Source organism: Notothenia coriiceps, unplaced genomic scaffold (assembly GCF_000735185.1).
Source record: "Notothenia coriiceps isolate Sejong01 unplaced genomic scaffold, NC01 NC01_scaffold00034181, whole genome shotgun sequence".
In the NCBI taxonomy this organism is placed as follows: domain Eukaryota; kingdom Metazoa; phylum Chordata; class Actinopteri; order Perciformes; family Nototheniidae; genus Notothenia; species Notothenia coriiceps.
The window spans coordinates 1-20,338 of NW_011366882.1; the positions used below are offsets into that span (position 1 = coordinate 1).

The following is a 20,338-nucleotide window of genomic DNA, read 5'->3' on the forward strand; positions in this document are numbered from 1 at the left end:
CAGGTTATTGACATGAAGTTTAAAAGTAAGACAATACCTAAAATGCCAGATACCTAGGTATTTATAACAGGTAACCACTTCAAGTACTTGTCCTTGCATAGTAACAATATCTAAAACAGGCTCTGGTGTCTTTTTAGCTTTTGAAAATAGCAATACCTTGGTTTTATCAACATTTAAAAGAAGCTTAAGCTAAGAGTCTGAATAATGTTTAAAACAGCCTGTAATTTAACACCAGCCTCCTTAATGGAGGGACCTGCACAGTACATAACGGTATCATCCGCATAGAAATGTAAAGTAGCTTCATTCACATTTTCACCTAAACTGTTGATATATATGGAGAATAAAAGTGGACCTAAAACAGAACCTTGAGGAACACCATTAGCAATGTTTAACTACTCAGAAGACAGCCCATCAAAGTGAACACATTGGGACCTTTCAGAGAAACCACCCCACTGCATGGATGGATATGCCAATACAATACTGAGTAGCCTCTGCTTTAAGATGCGATGATCAACGGTGTCAAACGCTTTGGAAGATAATGTAAACTCAGATGTTGACGTGAGAGTACTGCGTCTCCTCTTCATCAGAGTTGATCAAGTCTCTGGCGGCTCTCTAAGTCTTTGCCTTGAAGTTCACCTGTGAATAATTGATCTCTAATTCATCCTCACTGGTGTCTGTGTCATCAGTCAATGGATTCGGAGATATGGCTGAGTGTGCTGTGCTGATGTTCTCGTAGTCCTGGAGCCTCTTTTCATTCTAGAAGAAAACACATATATAGTCACCAGATCATTGCTGTGATAACCTTTGACAGTATCAGGATTTTCTAAACAATATCTACATTTACATACATTTTATCCTCAGAAGAATTAAAAAAGTTTTACTTGATTTGAATAAGTAGTCACGTCTTAAGAGGAAACATCCATTACAGTAAAGTGGACTATACATGCCATACTTCTTTTCTATATATATATATACACCATAGTTTACCCCAAACACAAGCAAAATTACCTTTTTGTCTTTGGATACAATAGCATATACTTCCTCTTCTGCCTGTTTGTTTCTACAGAAGAAAAAAACATCATACATTTGCCATGCGACAATACCTTTTTTTTACTGGTATTATATGTAAAAAGATATATTCTCACTGTTGCTTATTTCCAAAGTGCAAAGACGCGTAGTTGAGAGAATCATCTTGTGTGTGTCCACCTTGCTGTCGGATTGGCCTTTGTGCAAAAGGACGCTGAGCAGATTCAGACTGAAGACAGATCAGTGAATGAACACTAGCACTGAATCAGTTCATTCATGCTTTAAAATGTAGGTCATTCATGCTCTACTATACTAAATACTGAATGATTACTATTCTGAAAAACAGTGAGGACAGAGTTATATTTCAGCGTGCAAAGCAACAGCTTGATCAATGGAAGGGATTTTGTGTGTATGTGCTAAACACAAATTGTCAGAAGGCATAAATGTCATACTTCAAATTGTGTTATGTCAAAATGGTCTTACAACAGTATGCCATAACATGTCATTGTATAGTATTTGATAAAGTGAATAAAACACAAAGGTCGATGTTAAATCAGAAACAAATCCAAGGCAGTGAGTCTTGAAAAAATGTCCTTAAAAATGTCAGAAAAACGACATGTTCTGTATGGCATAGGAAATGTCCAAAAAATATCATATTAAAAATGCCATAAGAAGTCATACAAGTCCCCAAAAAGCAACAGCATAGCACAATGTAATGTATTTTGTAATCTTAAAGTGAGGGAATCATTTTAAGTTTGATGTTATGTTTGTTTTGTTTTAATGAATCTGGAATTGCTTTACTCACTTGTTCGGAGGGCAGATTCAGAAGACTGTAAACACTGTTGATGTTGGATGCAGGCCATTGGAACAACAATGGAAAAAAAACATGTTATGACTGATTATAATAAATGACAGGGGAAACTCTCATTGTGCATTTCATATCTGAAGGATTTTTTAATGAACGCTTTAGTTCTAGCATGAGCAGCAGGATCCTACAGAGTGAGCCTCGTCCCGTGAGGACTGTGTTTGCGTGTCTGCTGTCTTACGCGCAGTCTGGGCTCGGCTGGCACCGTTGGGCCTTTGGACGGCGCGGCTGTTCTGGCAGTAAGTCATCTCTGCTCCTGGAAGGCTCCGCCAGGCGGGGCTCGTTTATCCGATTTCTCACCCTGGGGCCCATCCGCCATCCCTGAGTGTGTTTCCACCCACACACACACACAACAGTTAAGTCACCATGATATTTCTACATCCGTTTACATCTCACATATTTATACATTTTTAAAATAAGCAGTATTTTATTCCACTGTACTATACATCCTGTTGTTATTTATCTGTGAATAATGTTTACTTCGTTTTGCGTTTACTGGCACATCGGTCTTTCTTTATCACAATTATTTTCTGTTTCTTCTTGCACACTTTTGTTTGTATTGTTTTATATCTTAAACATATTGTATGTTGCATTTTTGGAAGAGCCTGGGACTTTTCCTTGCCAAAACGACAAGCTGTAGCGATCATTAATCATTATTGTCTAGATCAGTAAAATAAAGGAGTAAAGAAAAGGTTGTTCAAATGATTCATCACCAGAAACCCAATACAGGGCAGTGTGTTTGTAGATCCTTGTTGAATTGATGTCTTCCTCTTTTTTCTGAAAACAAAGTGAAACGGCAGTTGTTTAAAATGCCAGTTAAACGTGCCAAAAGATCCTAAAAATGTAATTGCTTTCATACTTTACCTGTAGACGAAGAAAATTGTCAAAATTAGGATCAGGGTTATAAAGAAAAGAAAGGACCTAAACAGGACCTTCATCCAGCTTTCTGTGGATAGAAGAGAAATGTATATACAGTACATACAGTATGTATATATGTACAAATATATGTATTTGAACAAGAGCCAGGCTGACAAACTGTTGCGATTATTTAGAGGAATAAGTGTACTCTGGCAAGTCTGATTTCCATAACCAACACATTTCCAGTATGAACAATTAGCATAAAGAAACATTGCATTAAAACTCACTCACGGTCAAACAGATGGATCTTTTCAGAGGACTGAATCGGATTTATTTTATTTTTCGCGGTGCAGTAGTAGACTCCAGGTTGATCTGAATACACAGTGTAGTTCTGACGGTCATGCACTTTGACGTCCTTTTCTCCCGTGTTCTCCTTGTACCATACATATTGTATAACTGGGGGATAGCTGTGACTGCTGCAGCTCAGCGCCACAGAGTGAGTCCCGTCTTCTGCTCTCAGTATCTTTGTGTGTTTTGGAGCATCTAGGTGAAATTTAGGACAAAATGAAAAAAGGGCAAACAATCATCAAGGATCAAGGCACGCGACCAAAGACAATGTGAAGCCACTGTGTGTAGAACTTTACATCTTTGGTGCCCCCCAGTGGTCGTTTCCAAAATGTGCAGATTTGTAGAAAAAGTGTTAGTCACATTTAAAATTAATCATTAAATCACGCTTCGACACAATGCACATCCCTGTTATGCTCCATGTTACTTAATCTATTGACAGCTGGTAGAGGTTATGCGAATGTAATTATGACTTAAAAAAAAGAATGAAAATCTCCACTGGATACCTTTAACATCCATCACTGAAATGACTTCCTTATTTTGTCTTAACATTACAATCTGTGTTAGAATAACCACTTAAGCTGCCACTTTCACAGTTGCATAAGTCCTTTGTTACCCGATGTTGGACATAAGAAGAAAGATGCTTCACATGTTTTATTAGTAAGAATTATGGCCTATAATAGTAAAGGGTATATTGTATCAAACACTTAAAATGTAAATGTTTTTGTGTTATCTTTCGTTTCTGTGTCTTATTCTTATCAGGTTAAGGGGTTTTGAATCCATTTTGTAGACATGCTTATCTGAATTTACAATACTCCTATTTTTTCTATATAATCTTGATTGTGCTATTGTACTCACAGTTTACTTTAACATCAGCCTGCATTGAGTCTCCAGCTCCAATTTCGTTACAGGCTGTACATCTGTACAGTCCGCTGTCTGAATAACTGACAGACTTCAGACTGAAGGTGTGAGTCTTCCAGATGATTTTACTCTTTCCATCAGTCATCTTCATCCAGGTGAAAGAGGTTGCTGGTGGGTGGGACTTGGCACTGCAATGCAGCGTCAACGACTTGTTTTCATTCACAGTAAGGGCAGGCTCAGCTCTTATGGTCACATTTTTTGGAGAATCTGCACTCGCCAAAATTCAGTAAAAGAAAAAGAGAAAGACAGGTGTCGGATCAAAGTTAATGTTAAGTTACGATGATATGGTAATACAAATACTGTATATACAAAAAAATTCTCGATAAGTCACTCACATTTCACAACCAGCGTCGTTTGATTGCTTTTGGTTGAGCCTTGACTGTTCGTGGCAGTGCAAAAATAATTGCCTGTGTGGGTTGAAGTTAAATTAAATTTGTGTTGAAGAGTGTTATGGGGCCAATCATTTGCAGCTTCAAATAAATGCTTTTCTGAAGGCTGAGGAGTTGATGTAGGAGTCATGGTCAAGGTGAGCTGTGACGGTGGAAAGCTTTCAACAATGCAGTTGATGGTGATGAGCTGACCTTCTCTGACCGCAGCATCCATAGACAGCCTGACAGATGTGGGAGCATCTGTAGAGACGGGAGAGCAGCATGATTTTCAGAAGGATCAATAATGTTTCTAAATGTTGCATGATATAACAGCAGCAGACCCTGAACAGGTGCATATCCTACAATCTTTAGTTTGACATTTTCCTATACGCGCTTATACTTGTTCTGAAAGATTGTTCGAGAAAAAGATCAACGGGAGGTCAAAAAAGCCTACACCATAATTCAGATTTGTTAAAAGTCTGTTCTACTGCTTATTCAGGTATTTCTGCACAAGCTAATTAATTTTGAAATGCTAGCTCCAGAACGATCAGGGTTATGCTATGCTAACATTGTAGCTGCTAGCTGCATCAACAATCCAAAAGAATGTAATACAAATGATACGAATAAATACGTCAGAGAAACTTAAACATCACAGTTCATTTTGAGCAGAACACAATTACTTACACATTACTTGTATGCACTTCGGTTCACTATCCTCCCCTGTACTGATGAGGTTGGTTGCATTGCACATGTAACATGCTTCATCTGATCTCTGTACTTTGTTCAAACACAGTGTGTTGTTATCAGTTGTCCTGGACGTCCACTGTAAGGAGTCGATCCGTTTATTCTTGTTGTATCGGTACCAGGAGTATCTCGTTGGTGCAGGATTGGCATCAGTGTTGCATTGGAATGTAATGGAGCTACCGACTCCCACATTTGGATCCTCTTTTATACCATGGTTACTGATGGTTGTCTTCCTCGGGCCGTCTGGAACATGACATTTATTTTTAGTATACTTTCTACAAATAGTCAGTGGATTTATTTCCTTTTCTGTGCCATATCAAAACGGTTTGATATACATACAGCAAAAGGAGCGGTGCAACTTACATTTAACAATAATTTGAAGAGGGTCTGATGTTCCATTCCCCACAGTGTTAGTGGCTGTACATGTGTAGCTGCCTTTGTTCTCAGGCTCGATTCTTTTAACAACATACAGCTGTGTCCTCTGCCCAATACTTGTCCCATTTTTTGACCAAACATAGGTTGTGGGTTGTGGGTTGCTTCTTGTCACCTTACATGTCAAGGTCAGTTCATCTCCTTGTTTAACTTCAGAAGTTGAGGACACAACCTGAACTTCAGGCTTATCTGAAACATAAGATTTCAATGTTTATTTTGGTTAATATACATGGATAATACATTAAGAATGCTGCAGACCTCAGGTGTTAAAAATACTGAGAATCAGAAACGCAATTAAAATATATGTTAAATTCTAGAATAAATCTAGTAAATACTTACATGTGACATTAATTTTGACAAAGTCCGATTTGTTTGTACCATGTCTGTTTATGGCTTCACATTGGTATTCTCCACCCCAAGACTCTCCAATTGATGGGATGTCCCAAACTGCAAAATTTTTTACATTTACATCTCCTGCTTTTTCATTTTTATACCAGGTAAAGGTGGGGTCAGGATTTCCTTTGGCGGAGCATCTTAGAGTCACATTTTGTCCTTCCACAATGTTTATTGGACTCATTTCAGCCAATGTGTTTTTTGGAGCATCTGTATCAACACAAGTCAGGAGAATTCAGACAACACCCAGCAAGCATAGATGGACTTGTACATTGTTTCCAAATATCCAGCACAATAGAATCATATTACATTTTATTTCAGTCCCGGTAAGGGTTTTTTAAATGTTATAAAATCAAAGCCAGAGTGAGTCAAGCATTATATTACTTTCTAAAGTACAACTAAGCTATTTGATTTTTTTAAAAGCAGGAAAGTTGTTGGTTTTTCGACCCTTAAAAATACATAATCTGATGGTCAAAGGAATTATTCATTAAAAATCTTATTATTACTACTAAATAGAATATGACAAAGTTGTTCATCTAGCTTATTCGGATCGTAAAAAATACGCATTTCAAAGTAGTAGCAACTCAATTGTACAAGATTGTCAAATTCTTAATTTTCAGTATTTCTAATATGCAGTATATTTAAAAAAAATGTATGGAAATGATCACCATAAAAGTTGGATGTAGCAGATAAAGATTGCATCTTTTTTTAAATCACTTACTTTGCTTTGCGTATATCCGACTACTTTAATAATAGACATTAAATAAACTACCTTCATTAACTTACATTCAACAGTCACACTGATATTGCGGATCAAATAGCTGTCTGGGTTATTTTGGGTTTGGCATGAAAATTCCTTCCCATCATCCAGCCAGGTGACTTTGAAAGTGTCTGTGATTCTTTTCTGTTTTTCATCCTTTTCTGACTGGTTATTTGAGTTTGGACATCGAGGATGAATTTGTAGATCTGATGTGCATGAACTTGAAGTAGAGCATGTCAGTGTTATCGAATTAGTTTCGTTTACAGCAGGCGGTGTCTCAAAAGTAATCGGGCATGGATTTTCTGAAAATATGAAAGAGGCAATATCAGAAGAAATGTTAATTAACAGAATATCCAGTGTTAGTTACAATCAAAACAATACAAATTCATGTTTTAATAGAATAATTATATTGGTATGTGTATATATAAATATATACTGTAAGGCAAACATGAAATTACCAGTAACCGTGATGCGTGATGGCGGTTTAGTCATCCATGTGTCTCTCCCTTGCTTCCCTATATATCTAAAATAATAGTTTCCACTGTCAGTTTTGGTCAGGTTGCAGATTATAATACTACACTCCTTTGAGGGTGTACCATCATCTTTCCATCTTGAAAATGGAGAGCCGATGTATGAAACTCTTTCTGCAAAGGCTGGACTGACAGAACGCAATGTGTTATTACTGCTGTAAATGACAGTGCCGGTGAAAGAACCTTTATCCCAAGTTGCATTTTTCATCCAAAACCAGTGTGCGTCAACAACATCAACCCTTTTATTGACGTTGCAGGTGATTTTGATGCAGGACCCCTCTGTGGCTGTCAGGGGAGTCTCTTTGAGTGAGAAGACACAAGACAATTCTGTGGTGGTAAGAGCACATAAATGAAAGTCAGGTCATTCAAGTAACTTTAATGAAAATGTTGTGAGAAGCAAACAATATTATTATATCGGAGATAAAAAGAAAATCCTACCTTTTATTATTGCCAGAAATACCAACCACTCGAATATCTTAGCAAACATTGTTTTGTGTTACTGAAGCTTGATATCTGTAAAAAAAAGTGTGTGTACACTATTGTATGTACATCTCAATACATATAACCAATTTTTGAAATGTATTTTCTTTATTTAATCCAAATGAGCTATGCAACATTGTAATTAGGGCCGGGACTCGATTAAAAAAATTAATCTAATTAATTACAGGCTTTGTAATTAATTAATTGCAATTAATCGCATTTTTAATCGCATATAGATATTTGACCTGAGAACAGTGAGAAGCAATTTTTTTCACATGGATTTTAGTATACCATTGAATAATGACTGAATACATAAGCTTAAGCAACAAAGCATTGTTTATTTTTTTCAAGGAGGTACTTAACCAAGACCAACAGAAAAGTGCAATTTTTGCCATAAAGTGTAGCAATAGCATATTTAGGAATATAGTATATTTAATATACTATATTCCTAAATATGCTATTGCTACACTTTATGGCAAAAATTGCACTTTTCTGTTGGTCTTGGTTAAGTACCTCCTTGAAAAAAATAAACANTGTAAAATAATGGGTTGTTTGAATGTATGGTTTTTAACTAGTAGGCAGAGTGCAATTTAACAATTTTTTTTCAAGTTTTATTTATATATAAATAAAACTTGATTTGATTTGTTGTCTAAATGGAGATCGGCTAAGCTAACGCAATATAGGCTATATGCTCCGACTGTCCACACTCACAACGGCCTATACAGACATAAATAAACCAGCGACTGTATTCGCCATGACACAGACAGTCAGTGGTTTGTACTTGTTTAACTTTTGTCTAGTTTCTGAACAGATATGAGGAGCTTGAGTGCAAACAGCTAACGGCTCCGCCTACACTGCGTTACTATAGTTACTGCCCCAGCTCCTAAACTTAAGCGCAGCATTAAAGTGAGCCGGGCCTAATGAGGCCTAACCAAACCGAGCGAGGCCTGCGGTGGAAACGGGCCAAAAGGTTTGCTGTGTTGTTGCGATTCCTTATGTGTGTTTGCTGTTTTCACAAGGATCTTAAGTCCGGATGTGTTGTTCAGTCAGAAGTTCTGACATGTGAGGGGTTTCCTTCAAAGAGCATCAAGTTGTCCTTGTTGAATGCTCAAGATGAATACTATGTCACTAACAATTTGTCAAATCAGGCAGTTGACGTAAAATTATCCATACCTTTTTTTTAGATGGTTCTTAAGAGTTCATATCGGGTATCTTCATCATCAGAGGGCATTTGCAAATCAATGGTTACTGCATGTAAATCTGGTTATTGATGGAGATTTTATTTCTTAGTCCGCTCTAACCAACATAATCCTTTCATTAAAATGTCTCACCCATATTTTTGTGCTTTAACGCATCTAGATGGTTTTCAGCCTCAGCTTGAAGCCACATTTGTAAAATAATGGGTTGTTTGAATGTATGGTTTTTAACTAGTAGGCAGAGTGCAATTTAACAATTTGTCAAACAAATACTTATTTTTTAACTTATTTTTTCTTTCAAGTTGGGAAGAAACCTGTGATCACTGGAAATACAACAATCAAAGATGGTGATGATTTGAATCTGACCTGCAGCGTTGAAAGTTTCCCTCCATCTGTTATCACATGGATTAAACATGGTTCCATCAAAAACCTGACAAAAGAAACCAAAATCATCCTGCATAACAACACTGGAACAGCCACTCTTATCATCCGTAATGTGACAGTAGATTATTCTGGTCTGTACGTCTGTAAAGCAAACCACCAGATCTCTACTCTGAGTACACATGCTGAAGTAAATGTGACATGTGAGTAGGCTGTTCTAGTCTCATTTTAAATGCAATAATGTCATCTTACTGTATGTTTGCTGTATTGTTCAAATCCCTTGTGTATGTTTTTCAGTTCATCCAAGGATCTTCAGTACCTCTGGATGTGTGGTTCAGTCCGAGGTTCTGACGTGTGTGTGTATCAGTGAGGGGTTTCCTTTACCCACCATCAAATGGCCGCTGTTAGACACTCACACTGAATACTCTGTCACTACCAATTTCTCAAACCATGCAGTTAACCTCAGCATTACTGTAACTTTGAAAGATCACAACTACACCACAGTCGAGTGTGTCAGCAGAAATGACATTGGGGAAGTAAAAGAAAACCTCAATGTTACGAGAAAAGCGTTTGAACAAAAACCAAAGGGTAAGTGTTGACAGCTAAAACGTCTCCCAACTCAAGACCACTGTTTTATGACATTTTCATTACCTAATTAAACCATTTTTGACAAAGAGCAGTGATCACAGCTCTTATTTCTTTTAATAATCTGTTGTTCTCTTTTCCAGATCCCATCCATAGTTTGTTTAAGACTCTTAATCTGCCGCAACTCATCATTGCATTTTTGATTGGGCTACTTGTTGCAACATCCATCTGCTGTTTGTGCAGAAAATGCCAAAGGTACACATTTTACTTTGCTGTGTTTCTTTTTGACATGTATGCATTGCTGTTAAAAGCAGAATACTTTATAGAGTCTTTAAGCAATAGATCTAAAAACAGAACAGAAGTTGCCTGGTAAGTAGTAAAAACAAAAAAGAGAGGAAAATTGGTTAGCAGTCATGATTACCTACATGAATAAATGTTTTAATAATGCTCATCAATTGTGGGCAGAAGCATTCTAAATAAGAAGTTTGGTCCTTTTTGAAGACAAATGATTGATTATTAATTGTTATTAATGTTTGCTTCTGTTTATTTAATTTTCTCTCCAGAAGAAAACAGAAGAACTCTGAAGAAATCGCTGAGACTCTGGAGATGGTAACTACTCAAGCTGCTCCATTGCCATTTATATTGATACAGTTGGCTTTAATATATACATTCATTAAATATTTTGTGAATTATTAGTCTTGTGTGCAGAAATGCTCTTCCATGATTTTGTTTTTCATTTAACTTCAAATTGCAGAAACTTTAATAGTCATATTCATGCAGTTTCCCGCTGTAAGATCAGAAGAAATATATATTTGATATGTATATCATGGAAAAACTTTGAAACTTGTTGGCAGTGGAAAAAAGTTATATATGATTTGTAGTCAGCCTATGACTGTAAAGTTTGAAATGTTTTGATATCTTAACATATTGTATGTTACTGATAAATTGTCTAGTTTGTATCATGTACATTATTTTGTATTTCTATCTGACAGATCAGTGCTGGTGAAGCCGTGCAAAATGATGGGACCCGAGACGGAGAGGCAGCTGAAGGAGGAGCTGTGGCTCAACCAAACGATGACGGGGTACCAAGAGAGGTGGAATACTCTGACATTAACTTCAGCTTGTTGAAAAGGAAGTGTCCCAATGGGCCAGAGGCTACTAAAGAGACCACAGAGACAGAGTACACTGAAGTTAAAAGGAAAGGGGAGAGACAAGATGATGGTGGACAGGATGGTGAAAAGGTGGAGGGCAACAAAGAGGAAGAGGTGATGTTAGTGGGAGAGAAAGAGGTAGAACAGTGGATGTCTGCAGAGGAGGTGGAGGGAGGTCAGGATATGGCATTGTACTCAAATTTGAATGAAATAATGGGTAAGGTTTGAGCACAGTGTGGCTTGAAATCACAAAATGATACATGTTTAAAAAAGGGTTTTCAGTGCAAACACAATGGGTGATTAAACATTGGCGTAACATGCATGCAAGAACTACAAGAATATTGCATGTTTTTACAAACTAGAAAGTATGTATACAATCAATTTGACATGTTATTGAAAAACCTTTTAACAAAGCACTGTGCTCTCAGCATGAAATTAACCGACCTTATCAAGCTTCTGTTTGTTTTTTTTGGAATCTAACCGCTATCTTAGGTTACACCTATTCCATATGCACATTTTTTGTAATCCTCACAGTTTCTGCTTCACATGGCCGATCCCCTATCCACCCACACTGAACTGCATGTACATTTTATCAGCTAGAATGATTGGTTTTTTGTAGCAGTTAGGCTTTCCATTATAATGCATTGTTATGTTTGTAGAAATGCATGCAGATAGTATTGCTTGTTTTATTACTATGGAGACATTGAAGTAGGTCTTGTTATTGTATTATATAGGGTTTCTTTGTTCAAATGCTGTTTTCTTCTATTGTTTATTATTCCATTGAGCTTTTCCAAACAACTTTACTTTGTTCATGAAAATGATTATAGTGCTGGTGTGCAAGGAGAGGGCATGTTAGCTTTGTGTGTACCAAAGTCTGCATTTTTTACTTTTAGAATGTAAACAGGTTTTGATTATGTAGTATGTGAATATATGTACATATAATGTCCCATTTGCAGTTGTGTATATCTTATACAACTTATTTACTTAAAAGATGTAAGCAGAAATCCTATTAATTTAATCGACAATGTGTTAGAATGTTTTATTGCCATTAAGAAACTGTATGTCGAAGTGTTTTTTGTTAAGAATGTGATTGTTTGAATTGCATGCCATGATCCAAGTTAAGAAAATGGTAGCATATACAGAAGTTCAACATTTTAACCAACTGTTTTATACCTGAGAGTTAGAGGAGAATAGCAAATAAATGCACATGTCTGTGCTAATATGAAGCTATAGAGCTAGCAGAGTTAGCTTAGTTTAACCATTTTAAATGGGGGGGAAAAGCTCCATGTGAAGTTTAAAATAATCCTCAAAAGCACACAATGTAAGAACTTAGTACAAAAACAAAGATAAAAGAACAATTTGTAGTTTTAGGACCAATTATGTGCAGCCAGCTGCACCAGCTGTTACAGTTGAGAAAGTCCAAACCAGGATGTGTGTTGGGTGAATGTTTTCTTTTTTAATTTACATTTTACTCATTGTTGTAAAGCATATATTTGAGCATGTATTAAAGCAGTTAACTTGATCTAAATATTAGCATAACAGAGAAACTGCGTAACCTTAACTTGAAGTCCAATTACTTTGAACTAACTCGCATATATATTTAAAGGATGCTTAACACTTTCTTCTGCTGTCACAAACACAGGAAATAATTTTGTGAGAGGGTGATTCTAAAATAACATGTGAAACACCAGCCACATGTTGGACGGTTTGCATACTGGGTTCTGAAAAGGGAAGAAAGAAGCTTTTTCTAACAAGAGTACATTACACAACTTCCTCACATTTATTAACTTGACTTTGTTCCTCTTTATTGGTAAAGCCTTCAGTATATGGCCAAACCCAACATTCATGTAACAAAGGTTTCCATAATAAAGAAAATGAAACTTGTCATATTAAACATTGTGATTTTTGGGCATCATTAATTAAGGAGGCAAATCTCTTGAGGTTCTGTGTGTAAAACTTATATCAACTATTTATACCTAAATTACAAAATGTTTGGCTGGTCCTTTTATTTCATACACAGCAACCTTTGAGAAACTTCCCACACAATTATAAACAAAGACACTTGTTTTATGCTTTCAGTTTAATGTATTCATACTCTATACTTATTTGGGCATTTTTGTATTTATTTTCACTATTGAAATTGTCGAAGTACATCAAAAATGAAACACATTTGCTAAAGTTCTTCATGGTCCTACTGGTGAGATTTGGCAACATATTCCTTTCTGCATGACTGTAATGCTTATTAGTGAAACATTGCAGTTTAATAATAAAAACAATGGGGCTATTCAAATGACTCTTTATTTAAAAAGTGTATGTTTTTGTTATGTGCTTCTTCTTGAAGGCTTTGAAAAGTACAGTTTAACATATACCCAAAGTGGGCATGTGCTCAGAGGGATTTTGGATTAAGGCTAAGCTAACAGGATTAAAAATGTCCCACTCGCTGGACAGCTTTAAATAGATCAACCTGATGCTGCTTGTGCTTCAGAGCCGCAAAAGAGTCAAGATTTGACAACCAAGAACACATTTCTCAACCTCCCGGCTGTTTCTCAAGACCTTTAGGTGAGTGTGTGCAGTTTGTAATACATTGAAATGTTGCATTTGCAAAAAGGACCTATTTGACGGGTTTGAACACTGTGAATTATCTGAATAACAGAAATAATCAGCAGGTTTAGTGATACTGATAGCAATGTATGCTAAACAAGACCTTTGGTTGTGAAAAGTACTTTTATTAACACACTATGTACACCTTTAGTTCAGTTTTAAACATTGTGTGCACCAGTGTTAAGTGAGATTGTTTCCTGTGACACCAGAAAAACAGGTCAATTCAGGTATTAGTAGGTTACAAGGGTACTATCAAACTGTGTTGCCACAATCTATTTTATACTTAATACTATGGTAAAGATGATTGACTTATGTGCTTTAATAACTATATTCAAAAATGCAATGCATATCTTTTCACAGGTATGGCTGATGTTTTCAGAAGTCTGAACCTCATTGAGACCCTAAAAGAGTCCATAGACCACAATAAGTTATCAGAGGTCAAAGATGCATTAGAAGACCTCCTGATCAGCAGGATCAACCTCGCTTTGATTGGGGACCGTGGGGATGAAAAAACCTCCTTCATAAACTCGCTCAATGGCCTCAGCTTCGGGGACGATGGAGCAGCTCCCTCTGCGACACCTGTTGCACCGGAGGAAGTGGCATGCTACCCTAACCCCAAACACCCTGACTTTCGTCTGTGGGATCTGCCACCTCTCCCATCCACCTCTCCGTTTGAACCAGAGGGATACATGAACGCAGTGAAGTTTCCCCGCTACAATGCCGTCTTTATATCATCCACACAGACGCCCCAAACCAACAGTGTGAGATTGTTCCTTGAGGCCCAGTCGCTGCAGCAACAAACAGTGTATTTTATTCTCTTTGCTTCAGAAAAAATTACAGAAAAAAGCCTAGAAGAAATACGGAAAAGCAGTCTGGAAGTGCTGAGATCACAGGGTGTGAAAATGCCTAAATTCTATGTGGTACGACCCTCCGCCCTGGAGAAGTTTGACTTTCCTGGCTTGTTGCAGGACATGGAAAGAGACCTTCCTGAGATCCGAGCCCACGCGGTGCTCTTGGCTCTCCCAACACTTACCTCCAGCCTGGTCACACAGAAAAAGGATGCATTTAAAGCACTAGTATGGGCAGCTGCCTCGCTATCTGGTGGGGTGTCGGCTATTCCTGTTCCCTTTGTGGCCTCCATGGTGGACTCAAGTGTAGCAGTACGGATTCTAACCAAAGCACAATTATCTCTGTGTCTAGACGATGAATCTGTGGAACGACTGGCCCGTCAGCGAGGCATGGAGCCCACAAGACTTAAAGGGATGCGAACTTGTGCACTGTCAGTCGAGGTCACTAAGGGCGAGGTTCAACAGCGCCTGGCGAAGGCACAAAACGACTTGGCCACAGTTTCTTTAAAGCTGGTTGAGATGGCGTTACCTAGACATGCTGGTTCAGCCAGCCGCTCCTTTGCTGCCATGCAGCAAGCCTTAAACTGCGCCATCGATGAAATGGCGGCTGATGCTGAGAAGATAGTGTCTGAGGCTCTTGGGGAGGGGAAGTGAAGTCAACTTGTTTCTTCTTTGTCTAAGGTTTCTTGTTTGTGTGTGTTTTATCTCTGAAACACACTTTCATAAAGTACTCCAGAAATCATTTGATACATTGTAACAACTTTTAATCCGCAAGTAATTATAAAGGGTCTTGCAAATACTTTGCTAGCATATAATCTGCAACTCGTTTTCAAATACTGTAACTATTCAATGCCAGTAAAATATACTTCAACCACCCAACCCAGTAGCTTTCAATAAAAATAAATGCATCAAATAGAGGAAGTGAAAGGAGGTTGCAGGCCTACTGTAGCGAGCCAGATGGAGAGGGGAAATAACACAATTGCATATAAAACATTTTGGTCCCGGGCAGGCATGATTGAGCATGCAAATTTTGAGAACATTTTAGGTCAAGTGTGAAAAACTTCCTTTTTTTAAATCTTACTTTTACTTTAGGAGGGATGGCGTGAGCTACATAACGCTGTAAGAGGATCCTCTGAGGTAAAAACAAGATTATGTTGTTGTCTTTAATATTTTAGATTTCCTCTATTTGACTGCCTATTTTAACTTAAAAGGTGATGTCTGTCTGGAAATGTTTATCTCTTTACTAAATAACAAAGTGGTACACGGTCTGTGTCCAGAATAAAGTTTGAGTTTTTTTAAATGTTGAGTGAATGAGGAAAAGGGGTTATTTTGTTTCTGCAAAGTACAAAATGGCATTTGAAAGTTAAGTATACAGTATACTGTTAAAAACCCTACAAAATGCTGACTATTCAATTTACAAAGTGGGGGATTCATAACCATATTCTAACACTCCTGTCGTGTCCGGGTAAAATCTGACTGATTTACTACTTTCATCAATCATAAATATTGTGTTTTACGTTTGAATGCTTCAAGGCCTTATGATATGAACAGGCATTTGAAAATATAAAATTGCTGACCACCACTTTTATTGAATTTTAGGTGGTTAAGTCAACTCTATGGGTAAGTTCAGCCAGATAGTACACACACACAAATTGACAAGCATTGTTTGTGTATTCACTGCAGTTATTCATGTAAACTTGTAGTCGAAAGCGGATAAAAAGTTTACTGCTTAAAAGGGTGATAATTAACATTAAGCGGTTTTGTGTTAATGTGAGAGCAGTTAAAACAGACAAGTCAAATTTGACCGGGAACAACAAAGTAAGACAAATAAAAACGACAAGAGGGCTAATGCTGCTAAATGTGGTGTAGAAAACATACTTTCTTTAAGTTTCCAGCAATCTTAAAACAAGGAAGAAACACTCAAACAATTCAGAAAACCCCCCCAGAAAAAAAGGAAGTATTACAATTAGGGCCGGGACTTTAACGCGTTAATTAAGATTAATTAATTACACAAAAATTAACGCGTTAAAAAAATTAACGCATTTTAATCGCACTTATTTTTGCACCGCGGAACGTTTCTCACTGGATGAGTTTCAGGGGTACCGATTATACTGGAGCACCAACTAACGTTCATTACTTCAGACAACAACAAACCACAGTGAACAATAGTCAAACGTGAACGAAGAAGCTGATGAGACCGCTTTGGTTGGCCCCGTGAATGGGACATTTTGTTTTAAAAAACGGACGGATGGAAGCGTCAATAAGAGCACAGTTGTTTGCAAATTATGCAAAAAGGAATTCGCATATCACCGCAGCACATCAAGCCTCAAGTATCACCTCAATGCAAAACATATAGCAGCTAGCGTGGAAGCTAGCGTGGACGTTAGCCCGACTCGTAGTACAAGGACCCACACCCAATTCGCGTTGATCAAACAGTGGCCTATGCAACAGAGAGATTTTATTTTTCATCAGGATATTGGAAGAATAGGAGGGATTGAGGTCAATCACTGGCACTTTTTTATTTTATTTTAAATGGTACACTTTATGTTGAACTATTTATTACGTTGTTGGTGCAACTGGCACTTTATGTTGAACTGTTTATTGTTTTGGCCAAGGTTATTGAGAGAGTTGGACTGAAATGTATTAGATTTTTTAAATCAACTGTTGGTAAATCAACAAAGTCTGTTATGGCCTCTGAAGCAACAGAGAGATGTTTTCTAATAGTCAGGGTTTCCAATGTTCTGAATGTACTTGAAAGTATTGTGTTTTACTTAAAAAACGAAGTGTTATAGTTTACAGAAGGTCTACCTACCTATAGGCTACCTAAATCTCTGAAATATACTATATTCCTAAATATGCTATTGCTACACTTTATGGCAAAAATTGCACTTTTCTGTTGGTCTTGGTTAAGTACCTCCTTGAAAAAAATAAACAATGTTTTGTTGCTTAAGCTTATGTATTCAGTCATTATTCAATGGTATACTAAAATCCATGTGAAAAAAATTGCTTCTCACTGTTCTCAGGTCAAATATTTATATGTGATTAAAAATGCGATTAATTGCAATTAATTAATTACAAAGCCTGTAATTAATTAGATTAATTTTTTTAATCGAGTCCCGGCCCTAAAAAAAAGACTTCTTGCCTTTTTCAAAAGCCTCGTCGATAGGTAAAAGCCCCGGTGCCTTTGCAGCTGGCTTTCGATTTGCCGCTAGTTTAGCAGCGCAGGCGTCTTCGTACACTTTTNCATACCAGAGGAACATCATGAGGATTATGCAGATGACATTTACAATAAGAGATACAGCAGCAACGCCAAGCCAGAGTAGCACTTCGCATGGTCCATGTTGATCTGCTATTAGAAAGTACATAATGTAGATTGTGTCACTGTTTAAGATTTATATTAGTGCTGTAAAGTATTAAACATTTCATAAAGCAGTTTGGGAGATATTTTAGTAGTCAACACTTACCATACTGTTTTAACACTTCTCTCGTAACAATGAGGTTTTCTTTTACTTCCCCAATGTCATTGCTGCTGATGCACTCGACAGTGGTGTAATTGTGATCTCTTAAAGTTACAGTAATGCTGATGTTAACTGCATGGTTTGAGAAATTGGTAGTGACAGAGTATTCAGTGTCTAACAGCGGCCATTTGATGGTGGGTAAAGGAAACCCCTCACTGATACACACACACGTCAGAACCTCCGACTGAACCACACATCCAGAGGTACTGAAAATCCTTGGATGAACTGAAAAACACACACAAGGGATTTGAACAATACAGCAAACAGAGTAAGATGACATTATTACATTTAAAAGGAGAATAGAACAGCCTACTCACATGTCATATTTACTTCAGCATGTGTACTCAGAGTAGGGATCTGACGTTTTGCCTTACAGACGTAAAGTCCAGAATAATCGACTGTCACATTACGGATTATAAGAGTGGCTGTTCCAGTGTCGTTATGCAGGATGATTTTGTTTTGACACGTTTTTGAAGGAATCATGTTTAGTCCATGTGATAACAGATGGAGGGAAACTTTCAACACTGCAGGTCAGATTCAAATCATTACCATCTTTGATTGTTGTATTTCCAGTGATCACAGGTTTCTTTGCACATTTAAGAACAAATTAAACAAACCATAAAAACCTATTTGGCAAAATATTAAATTGCAGCGTAGTTATCAAATCATTAAAAAAAACCTGTTTGAATAATTCCTTATGCGGTTCGAAGATGAGGCTGAAAATCTCCTAGAGGCCTTAAAGTGTCTAAATATGGATGATCATTTAAATTAAAGGAATATGTTGGTAAGAGCCGAATATGTAAGAAATAAAATCACCATCAATAACTTTAAATACACTGACACTCTTGCAAATGCCCTCAGATAATAAAGATACTCAGAAAGAATACAAGTATAACTAAATTACTAAAATCATTTGGAAAATACTCAAATTTTACGTCAACTGTTTTTGTCAGTAAGCTGTTCAGATATGTTGCCGTCTGGTTGCCGTACAGATGTTCTGTCCAAAATGTTCTGATGTCAAATGATGGATTATAATATGACCGCAAACTTCAATGTTATATTTCGATTGATTACCAGTCCTTTGAGAAAATACGATATGATATGTGATAAGAGTAGGTGCACTAAAACAGGTCAAAGCTTTGGACCCTCTCAAGTCACACGTACAAATGACATTTGAGAGAAAGATAAAAACAATTGTCTCAAAAAAGGGAGGCAGATTAGATTTGACTTTTTTAACTAATCAGAATGTAAAATGTGATACTTACAGGTCACATTAAGAGTCACAGTCTCCTCTGCAGTGATGTTGTTTCTGAAGCTGACCTCACAGGTAACATTGCTGTTGTGGTGTTCAGCTGAAGGGTTAAAGGTCAAAGTGGAGCTGTGTCTCTGTGTGACAGCAGTCAGATCCTCAGTCTTGAGAGCAGTGATGTTTCCTGTGATCTGAGAGTCCTTCTCTCCTGCTCCTCTCCATGTCCAGGTGAATTTAGGATCAGATCCAGAACAGAGACCAGGAGCAGTGCAGGTCAGTGTGGTCTGCTGCCTCTCTGTCAGAGGAAGAATCATCACTGAGGGCTTCTGGGTCAGACCTAAAGACAGAGCAGTCTGTTAGTGAAATCAGTTCAACAGCCTGAAGGTCATCATTCAATTGACTTTTGGCACAAACATCATATACTTATATCCTAACTACTAACTTGTTAGTAGTTAGGATATAAGTATATGATGTTTGTGCCAAAAGTCAATTGAATGATGACCTTCAGGCTGTTGAACTGATTTCACTAACAGACTGCTCTGTCTNTGAAAAAGTTTAAAGTTATAACTCCGTTTCCTTTTATTAAAATGTTGTTTTTTAATTGCATTTGTATCGTTATCAATCTGTAATATTTTCTGTCAGGTATGCGTAAAAAGGAAGAAATGATCATGACAATCATAGCCATTTTGTTATATAGATTCATAAACATTCATCATGGAAGAACTACAAATATTTGTCCCAAAGAATATAACCTCGCCAGTCAGACTGAACATTTGTTACCATTCCATTGTCATGTTACAAGCTGTTTCTGCTTGTAACATAAGGACAACAGTTCCACACAGGAGTTGCCCAAAACAATCATTTATTTTACCCAACACAGTGGTTACAACCAACAATAAAACAAACACAGGAGCGGTGTACTGCTGCACCGAGCAGGGCAGCTGAGAGAGAGCGAGAGCCTGTTCTGCAGCCCTCTTATATACTGGAATCAAGTGCCACAGGTGGGTCCCATCACTGCTGATTACAACAAACACACAGGTTACAGCAGCACCACCTGCTGGACAACCACAGGGCTGTCACAGTCATC

General features: G+C 37.3%; 4 protein-coding genes across 4 annotated transcripts; 2 read left to right on the forward strand and 2 right to left on the reverse strand.

Annotated features, from left to right (window-relative positions):
- Positions 1–455: 455 nt before the first annotated feature.
- Positions 456–7,808, reverse strand: LOC104962003 (B-cell receptor CD22). The gene is made up of 16 exons (XM_010790378.1): positions 7,681–7,808; positions 7,171–7,569; positions 6,739–7,014; positions 5,899–6,162; positions 5,491–5,748; positions 5,068–5,370; positions 4,351–4,644; positions 3,953–4,222; positions 3,041–3,292; positions 2,756–2,837; positions 2,605–2,668; positions 2,073–2,212; positions 1,832–1,865; positions 1,146–1,255; positions 1,009–1,060; positions 456–756 (listed from the first exon to the last, which is right to left on the reverse strand). Exons 1-16 carry the CDS (start codon positions 7,727–7,729, stop codon positions 613–615), a joined length of 2,991 nt encoding a protein of 996 aa, XP_010788680.1. The 5' UTR covers positions 7,730–7,808; the 3' UTR covers positions 456–612.
- A 947-nt stretch (positions 7,809–8,755) lies between these two features.
- On the forward strand, positions 8,756–12,919 carry LOC104962013 (hemicentin-1-like). The gene is made up of 6 exons (XM_010790398.1): positions 8,756–8,767; positions 9,157–9,502; positions 9,597–9,887; positions 10,028–10,139; positions 10,448–10,493; positions 10,877–12,919. Exons 1-6 carry the CDS (start codon positions 8,756–8,758, stop codon positions 11,261–11,263), a joined length of 1,194 nt encoding a protein of 397 aa, XP_010788700.1. The 3' UTR covers positions 11,264–12,919.
- A 1,079-nt stretch (positions 12,920–13,998) lies between these two features.
- Positions 13,999–15,138, forward strand: irgq2 (immunity-related GTPase family, q2). Its single transcript, XM_010790399.1, has one exon. The coding sequence runs from the start codon at positions 13,999–14,001 to the stop codon at positions 15,136–15,138; it is 1,140 nt and encodes a 379-aa protein (XP_010788701.1).
- A 1,229-nt stretch (positions 15,139–16,367) lies between these two features.
- On the reverse strand, positions 16,368–19,621 carry LOC104962015 (mast/stem cell growth factor receptor kita-like). The gene is made up of 5 exons (XM_010790400.1): positions 19,268–19,621; positions 18,320–18,427; positions 17,949–18,227; positions 17,722–17,833; positions 16,368–16,383 (listed from the first exon to the last, which is right to left on the reverse strand). Exons 1-5 carry the CDS (start codon positions 19,563–19,565, stop codon positions 16,368–16,370), a joined length of 813 nt encoding a protein of 270 aa, XP_010788702.1. The 5' UTR covers positions 19,566–19,621.
- Between the last annotated feature and the right edge of the window lie 717 nt (positions 19,622–20,338).

Coding starts and splice junctions, on each gene's coding strand:
- LOC104962013 (XM_010790398.1), top strand. Junction 9,888..10,027: donor GTTTGAACAAAAACCAAAGG/GTAAGTGTTGAC, acceptor TCTCTTTTCCAG/ATCCCATCCATAGTTTGTTT. Junction 10,140..10,447: donor TTGTGCAGAAAATGCCAAAG/GTACACATTTTA, acceptor TTTTCTCTCCAG/AAGAAAACAGAAGAACTCTG.
- irgq2 (XM_010790399.1), top strand. CDS start 13,999: ATGGCTGATGTTTTCAGAAGTCTGAACCTCATTGAGACCCTAAAAGAG.
- LOC104962003 (XM_010790378.1), bottom strand. CDS start 7,729: ATGTTTGCTAAGATATTCGAGTGGTTGGTATTTCTGGCAATAATAAAA. Junction 6,163..6,738: donor TATCAGTGTGACTGTTGAAT/GTAAGTTAATGA, acceptor GTGTTGATACAG/ATGCTCCAAAAAACACATTG. Junction 1,866..2,072: donor CAGCCGAGCCCAGACTGCGC/GTAAGACAGCAG, acceptor CAACATCAACAG/TGTTTACAGTCTTCTGAATC.